Below are 8,942 nucleotides of genomic sequence, written 5' to 3' on the forward strand. Positions count from 1 at the left end.
CTTGAATAGCACAAGTAGACTAACTCATAATTTTAGTTAGGGACCATTTGCATACGATGTTTTGATAAAGTGAAAATTTACATGTTCGCGTTAGTTAGAGACATACATAAGATAATCACTTTGACCAAAGTATAATAACTCGAATTTTAGGCACTAGATTGCCAAAGTAGTTTAGCGACGTGTAAATTTTGAATGTAGTGTATTTGAGGAAGGGTGGTAATTTTGTAATTTAATACATAGATATGTAGTTGCATATATATGTGCATAGAGATATATAGAGATGAAGATATTGAGAGAGATGGAGAGAGTAATACTAATAGCTTTAAGAAAAATCTGCAAAATCAAAGAGAAAAACTGAACGCAACTTAGAGATCAACCCATCAAACCATATCAGATGGATATCATCCTCTCCGTTTCTCCACACGATCCTACTGCATCCGGATGACGTTGGTTCCTTCTGCTTCTCATCAAATTGCCAAGGGATGTAGAAGTCTCTATGTGCTTCTTGGCGAGATCGGATAAGTTTTCATGGACTGCTTTGTTTCCTCAATCGGCTTTAGTTGCCGTGTAAACAGAGGGAACCTGGCCAACCTGGCCAGTCATGCCAGGCATGGCACGGACGTTTATGTCAATTGGCAGAAGGCGGTACTGGATGTCAAGCTCCTGGAATATACGTACCATCTCTTCGACCAAATAGCCTCGCCTTACCCACCTTTCTCCTATGTCCTGGAAGTTCATTCTATGTTGAGGCCAAATTGCAAACCTTACCCTGTTTAGTTCTTCGACATCCTTCATTATAACCATTGGTGCTGGATACCAGTGCTCCTTCTTGTTCTCGATGTAACTGTAATCGCAAACCATAGGAAATAATTTAGTAACCAGACATTAAAGTTAGGAGTTGAGGTTTTCCGCATTTTTGCAAAACTAATACAATATTCTTAAGTATGAAGTGACAAATGATAATTCTGCATACCTGATTATTCTTTGCCTCATTAAAGCAATCCTATCTGGCGGAGTTGATATGTGGATGCAGAACTCAATAGCATCTCCCGTGTCAGGACTACGATAGAAGTTAAATATGGGCAGCGTCGCAAGGATGCTGTTTGGGTACACGATTTTTGTGTTGTCATACCTTAGGAAAACTGTAGACAAGATGTTCATTTCTTCAACTACCATCTGAGAGTGATCGATAAACGAATTAGGCACCAAACATTAAAATGAAAAGAAAAGAAAAAAAAGTCTTAGCATGTGACACAGGTAAAGATAGAACTGTACCTGAACTCCGTCTATTTCACACCGATCTCCCACATCAAAGGGGTGCCTCACAAATAAAAATATAACTGCTTCAAATACCGTCTTGCAGGTGTTACCAAAGACAAATGCCAAAACCACAAGCTGAGAACTCACAAACAAGAGAAATTTGGTGGTGGCAATTCCCAGCACAATAAGCCATATTACTACTATAACAATGGCAACTATTATGTTCACCATGTGATGAAGTGTATTCACAGCCGTTTTGGTATCATTCAGCGTCAAAGCAAGTGCTCTCCGTTCTCTGAAGGCATTGATCTGGAACCAATTCAGCACTGTACTTATCAAGCTAATCAAAACCATGTTCAGGCATTGTTTTGATGACATAGGGGTTTTAAACACTCTAACATGAAACTCTCCTGCAGAGTTGCATTCACGTTCATACATGAATTTGTTTAATGTCTATCATTATCTGCTGCATTGTTTATCAAAGATTAACTCCCTTTTTCTGTCTTCTACTATTTTGGAATTTTAAGTTGGTAAGCTGGGCAACGAAAGTAACTAAAACCAAAATTTAACAGGGTTTGTTTAAGATTCCTACACTTTAAACATGAAACTTACCACCCAATTTTTCAAGGCAGATTTGCTGATTCTTTTGTGCTCGGATGCCCCTTCAAAGAGACTCATGGTCTTCACAGCCTCGTCTTCTTCCATGAAACACATCAAATCCTCCAGGTAGATGAACCTACAAGAAAAATGGGTAAGTTGGATTATGTAAGGGAGACAAAATCAAGACAAAAAATGTACAAATTAAAATGAGAAAACATATGGCATAGAGCATCTTTTACACTCTAGGTTGTATCCTTATTTTTTATCTTCTCTCTTACTTCCTCATCGACTTAGAAGTGTCTCCTCGTTGACTTAGGAGCATCTCCTCGTTTCCCATTTTAATTTCCCAAATGAATTATCATCCATCGATATGTGTGGCACAAAACAGCCACCTAAATACAGATGGCATCTAGCACAAATCATGTGATATGAAGCAGTCAACTAACAGTAACATAACATAAATGTATATCTTCCATACAACAGTTGGCGTTGAATATCTGAAACTAGAATTTTGGGAACTGGAGAAATAGTGGACACTGAACACAATGAACCAAAAACAGCTAACGGAATACACTACGCCTTCCAAATGTGAAGAGAACAATAGTTGATAGAAAATCAAGTTCACACGAAGAAACAAATAGGAACCAAAGTTTAGAAACACTAGAACACAGTAAAACCAAGTAACAGTCCAGATCAAATCGTAAACCCGTGTGGTTATAATGAAGATGGGAAAGAATCGAAACTTACTTGGAACCACGCCTAGCCACATTCTGAAATATCTTTTTAGCAGCAGCCTTTGCCTCAACCTCACTCCTGATCTGGGTATCGGCCTCATCCTCACCAGTGGCATCCAGAATCTGCTCATCAAGTGTCGTAAGATGCCCCTTTCTAACTATATTCATCAGCCTCTTCATATTCCAAGCAGACACATTCTTGGGATTGAGCTTATGCAAGTGATCAATCGTGATCCCGGTCTCCTCTGCCCTCTTGGAAAGTGGCTTAGAATACTTGGTGCTCTTCCCAATAAGCCCGCTACTCGCAATCACCCTCTCACTCCTCATCGAATCACTCCCAATCACCCTCCCAATCCTCGGGGACGGGAATGCATTTGCCTTGAGGGCAGGAGGCATAGTAGCCCCAGCACTCTGCAGCTTCCTGACCTCATCCGCCAACTTCTCCTCCTCCTCCTCCGCATTCTGTATCTCAACCAAAGGGCGCCCGGACAGCGTCTCAATCACATACTGATTAAAAAGAGCGTCCTGAATCCGATCAAAATACGAGTTCACATGGAACGATGAAGCTAACACCTTCACAATCAACGTCTTCACCAGCCACAGCAACACTCCAATCAAGAGACAAAGCAAGATTTTCGTCACATAGGCAAGCACCTCGCTCTTGGTCTCCCTCTCCACCTTCTTGTCAAACATGAAATGCCATGCGATTAGAACCAGGCCGAGCCAGAGGCAGTTCTGCACCGCCTTTCGGACTCCATATACGAAATACAAAATCCTCTTACGCAGATAGAAATTCCTCTCCACAAAAAACACCACGATCCTAATCCCCCAACCCGAAACCAATCTCCCGCAAATCAGAACCAAAATCAAGACCTCCCACTTCCACAATATCAATTTCCACAAGCTCTTCTGCCTCAGAACTGGAATCGTCAGCGTGCAAACCAGAGCCCCAATGATCAAAATCAAGCTTACCCATTGAAGCAGCGTCACTGCGTTGAACTTCGCCCTCTTGTACTTGTGCGGCACGTCCTCCTCCAGAAACGGGTCGTCGTCCTCGTCGTCGCCGCGGCGGCTCAGCAAACCGGACCTCATCAGACCCGATCTCGGGATCTGGCCTGAGCGCGGGATTCGGCTCGATTTGAAGTCCGGCTCCTCGGGCGGGTCGATTAGTCTGGATTTGGTCTTTATTCTCAGCAAATCGGACCTGTTCGCGAACGAAGGCTCTCGGCGGAATGAGGCGTTGGAAGTACAGCGGACGACGTCGTCCTGTCCGTTGCTCAACCTTCCGCTGCGGCGCCGCTCCTCGTCGCGGGACTCCCTGTATCGCCTCCGAACCGACTCGGTTTGCGGTGTATCGGGGAGGTCCGACGCCGGCGATTGGAACGAAACTTTTCGCGAGTCCATCGGACTCGGCAACTCGGCGAGCGGAGGCAAGTCGCTCTCGTTCTGCTGCAGCTCCTCCATATCCAAATCCATGTCAAGCGTCATGTCGCCGGAGGCTCTCTGCTTGTGCAGGAACTGCCCGATCAGCTTCGACGGCGGATCCTCCCCCGGCACGGTGGCCGTCTTCCCGCGCTGCACGAAATCAAAACTCTCGGCATTGGCGTCGTCGTTGCTGTCCCCGTTCCAGAAATCGATGCTGGACTCCCGCCAAATCTTGGTGCCATTTTTGGCGGGGTCCATGGCGGCCCTGGTGGAGGAATCAGCACCCTCGTCGATCTTGACAATGACTTCCCGCCGGTCGGACAAGTCGAGGTCAGTCATAGGCTGGCTGTGGTGGCGGTGGTCGTGATCTAAGAGAATGGGGAGCTCCTCGTGGTTAGGGTCGTCTGCTCCGGCGGAGATCTTCCTCGTGTGCTTGGCAGAGCCATGGGATTTAAACGATTTCTTGATGGAGAAGTCCATTACACTACGACACTACTGGTCATTATAATAAAAAATCTTCTGCTAATTAAAAATTAGTCTTTTTTCTGTTAAATTTAAGGAAAAAAAAACAATAAAAAACAATAATGTGAGAGGAGTTGAAAAAAAATTAGAGAGAGGTTTGAAATTTTGTATTTAAGAATTAGTGTTCGTAGTTCGTTGGAATTAGGTTAACGCGTGTACTGGTATTGGTATAACAAGACGAAGCTTCCGTTTTAAAGAGTTAATTAAGAGCATGGGAAGAGAGAGAGAGAGAGAGAGGGAGAGAGAGGGAGTGAAGCTGCAACAGAGAAACGTGTTGCCCGCTCTGCATGCGAATTAGTCCAGCTATATAGCAAATGACACTAAGTTGGGTGTTTAATTACTATTGTGCCATTAGTGGTTTTCTTAGGGTGAAAAATCAAAAACAAAAAAAACCTTTAATGAGTATACATAAAAATTTGCCATTACTAACAAATTGAATTACCAAAGGCTAGTAGTAATGTTTTATTCATATAATAAACATGTAAACAAATTAACCATATCGGGCAACATTAAAACTCATGCAAGGAAATTTTCTTGTACAAAAAAAAAAAAACTCACAAGAACATACAAGAAAGCTAAATTGATGATGTTTGAATTTTACTTCGAAGAGCTCCTTGTTTGGATAGATGCAATTTATGTGTCAATTTAATAGATATAAAGTTTGAAAAGTTACCTAACAAATTAAATAAGTTTTATGAGGAATGGTTTAGAGTTAGATCCCAAACTCAATCAATTAGTCACACCCTTTTTGGGTAAATTTTGTTAGTTTTACATTCCTATTACTCCTCAAAGTATGAGTGGAAAAAATAAGCATTTTACGCTAGTCAGTGGCGAAAGAGGTGCAGTCGTGCCTCAGGTCATCAAAAAATGCCACTAAAACCCATAACTCCGACCATGTGCTTTGCTGGTGCCCTACATCAACGCCTTTCTGATTTCCCTTTTGCTTCGACACTGCGCGTAGTTGGGATTTCTCTTTTTCTTTTTCTTTTTCTTTTTTTTGTGAAATAACTATTCCAAAACGACGTTGTCTTGGTCTTGGCTAAGAATGACACTTTATGAAACTGCAAATCCTTCTTCGAATGATACTATAAGAAACAATGCTTAAATCTTCCTTTAATATCTGGGTAGTCCTCCTTCGAATCCTTCTTTAAATATTCCGGGTAGTCCTCATTCGATTCCACCTTTGAATATTCCAGGTAGTTTAAATCCTCCTTCGAACATTCCGGGTGGTTACATTTTTACTTTTAACCTTGCACTCTTTTAAATTTGCTCTTTCCCTGGTAATTTTAACTTCCCTGTTGACGTTGGTTATCATTATAGAAATTAATTGGTCTTTCGTCATTGTAAGTCCATTGAGTGGCATCAACCTAGCTGAAAACATTTGCAGGAGCTAGTACATAAATTTTATTTATATTTTTTAAAAGTTTATTTGTATAAATGAATTATGATACCAAAAAAAAAGGGAAGTGTTATTGGCATTCTAAAAATCTTATTTTACACTTGTGTTTTTCTTTCCTAATAAATAAAGTTTAGAGGGTAGAATGAGATTTTTGGAGTGCTAATAACAATTTTTGAAAAAAAAAATTTACTTTTATTATATTTCTGGTAAGAGATTTATTTGTAAATTTGGGCATGCTAAACGAACCAGAAGGGCAAAATGGGAAATGTGCAGCACACTGACTCGAGCTTCGCGGGCATTACTTGGGCGTTTACTTCTCTTCTTCTAATTACGTGGCGCTGTTCCATTAGGACCCCATAAAAAGCCCGCGAAATTTTTTCAAACGACAAACGGTGACGCATTCGAACCAGCATCGACACAGTAAACCTAAAACATCAGTATTACGTGGCACGCATCCAACGGACTGTTTCTTCACCTCAGTGTAACAGTACAACTGTGCAACAATACGGCCGTAAAGTACGCGCTACGTGTCCGAAGACAAAGAGTCTACGGCAATGTTTGCCTTTCGTAATTATATTTTAAACGACATGGGCCGGAAAGGGTGCAAGGAACAAAACGCCAAAAGGGAATGTCGTTGGAGTGAATGGGGTCGTCGATTACTAGATTGTAGATTGTTTTTTTTTTTTTTTTTTTTTTTTTTTTTTTTTTGAACAATGTAGATTGTAGATTGCAGATTGTTATACTTGGTTCAAAACCAATCAAATTAGACTTGTACTCGTTCTGTGGAGAAAAAATTGGTATTATGATTATTTTTGTCACAGTACAGTTTTTAGTCTACGTTTGATAATTAGTTTTGATGATTGGACACTTCATTGTCACGCGACAAACAATGCATAGAAAAAAGATCCTACACCCTAGCCTCCAGCCCATCGCTTTGGCTTTGAATCGGTAACAATTCCGCCGATCCTTCCCCTTATTTTTCTCTCATTTCTTGTTTTCCTCCTAGCCAATTTTCCAAGTTTCATTTGGCTTGGTTGCAATGGCAACATCGTGGTGCTTTGTTTAAATTCTAATCCGATCATGAGAAATGTCGTTTTTGAAAACCATCCACTTTCCTTATTTGTGATAGTGAGAGAAAAACGACAAATAAATGGAAATTTTGTTATACATAAGTGGTCCTATTAATAGAATTTGAAACTTTTAACTCGAGTTTAAATTCTTAAGAATGTTTTTTGGGATCACCAACTCTGCTTTAGTGTACTTTTTAACCTGAAAGTCAAAAGTACGTCAATGTCTCCTATAGTACTTAGGGTGCATAGAAAGATATATATATTTTTTAGTATATTAATATTTTTACACTAAGAAGATGGAGAGTTTGGTTAAGCCACACAATGGCAGCCTAATTTGGTATCGAATTTTTCATCCACGAGATTCGAACCTAAGACTTTTCACTTCTAAGTGAAGAGGAATATCACAAAACCGTAGTACTAAGTGACACATAAAAAGAAAACTAGTTTTATCACAATATGTGGTGGATATGGGCGTGTGTGGTCCTAATAACTAATTTAGGACCAAATTGAAAAAGAAAAACTGCTAATTCCTAACTGTCAGCAAGGTTTCGATTTGGGAATATTGATGTGAATCAATATTCATAAAGCCTTTTTTTTTTTTTTTTCGGGAAAACCATAAAGTTTTTTTTTTGGCGGATCAGGATCCTCTCCTAAACAAATGGTGAGGATCTTTCTGGCTAGACCCATTGGGTAGTTCAAATTTTATCTAACGGCTACAATTATTATAACTTTTAGAAGGGTTTTCTATTTGTAACCGTTGGATAAAATTTGAACGGCTCGCTGAGCCTGGTCAGAAGGATCCTTACCATTTGCTTAGGAGAGAATCCTGAACCTTTTTTGGCTACCCAAAAATAGAACTTCCTGTTTGCTTTTCAGTCGTCTTGAATTTTCATTACCCTTTGTAAAGAGGATAGTGAAAGCCAAAAAGGTATCAAGTGTCCCACTTCTAAGTGTTCCAAGCTTCTATACATAGCAGGATTCTCTCATCTTATATTCTCATCACCTTTCTTCTCTTCTTCTTACATTTTGTTTATTTTATTTTATTGTCTTTATTAAAATATTAATATAGAATGTTGACGTAATTTAATCGTAACTATTCAGGTAGGAGAAAAGAGAAGATGAGAGAGATTAGGAAGGGAGAGAATCTCCTCCCCGATATATTCCACAAATGTGTAGAATCATCTTTTTTTTTTTTTTTTTTTCCTTCCTAAACTCTAGTATTACTATGTCTGTGTACTTTCTTTATGCACGAGAGTTCGACACACATTTTATAGTTTACCTTAGTTTAAAATAGAATTTCGTTGGTCACTTAATACTAGAGTTTAGTGGTACTCCTGTTCATTTGTAAGTGAGAGGCTTTAGGTTTGGTTATCGCCAAAGACAAATTTGAACCATATTATTGCTAGCCCATTGTAAGACTTATATCTCCCACACCCCAGTGTAGATAATATCATTTGTTCGCCACTTAATACTATAGTCTAGTGGTATTTCTCTTCACTTGCAAGTGAGAAGTCTTAGGTACTATTCTTGCCAAAAGAAAATTTGAACCATATTATTATTAACCTAGTATAAATAATATTGTTTGTCAAAAAATTACAAAAAAAAAAAAGAAAAAGAAAAAGAAAAGGGATTTCGTTAGTGCCAGAATTAATACTTTGGAGGCTTAACCCAATTCTAGGCCCAACCGTGGTACTCCCATTTCGAACTAATGTAATCTTAATTAGGGGGAGATTGAGCTGTAAATTGGGTTGACTTTGGCCCCCGGGTCCATTTCACAATCTATATTAAACCTTAAAAGGCCCGTTTGGATTGCTAATACTCACTTTTACTACAAGTGTCTCTATTGTAAATACATTGAAAAGCCCTTCCCCAAAAAGCACTTCTACCTAAAAGCACTTAAGTTTTCTGCCAAAAGAGCTTTTAGTTGTTGAT

General features: G+C 39.7%; 1 protein-coding gene across 3 annotated transcripts; it reads right to left on the bottom strand.

The window, feature by feature from the left end:
* Window positions 1-417: 417 nt before the first annotated feature.
* Window positions 418-4,499, bottom strand: LOC137727295 (mechanosensitive ion channel protein 6-like). 3 transcript variants are annotated; one of them, XM_068466160.1, is made up of 7 exons: window positions 3,979-4,358; window positions 2,940-3,912; window positions 2,608-2,876; window positions 1,873-1,996; window positions 1,276-1,569; window positions 974-1,176; window positions 418-844 (listed from the first exon to the last, which is right to left on the bottom strand). In XM_068466160.1, the coding sequence occupies exons 1-7, from the start codon at window positions 4,356-4,358 to the stop codon at window positions 547-549; spliced, it is 2,541 nt and encodes an 846-aa protein (XP_068322261.1). In that variant the 3' UTR covers window positions 418-546. The 3 variants fall into 3 exon arrangements, with proteins under 3 accessions (XP_068322261.1, XP_068322260.1, XP_068322259.1); XM_068466159.1 differs by having other exon boundaries at window positions 2,940-4,358; XM_068466158.1 differs by having other exon boundaries at window positions 2,608-4,499.
* Window positions 4,500-8,942: the final 4,443 nt, after the last annotated feature.

Source organism: Pyrus communis, chromosome 3, assembly GCF_963583255.1.
Source record: "Pyrus communis chromosome 3, drPyrComm1.1, whole genome shotgun sequence".
Lineage (NCBI taxonomy): Eukaryota > Viridiplantae > Streptophyta > Magnoliopsida > Rosales > Rosaceae > Pyrus > Pyrus communis.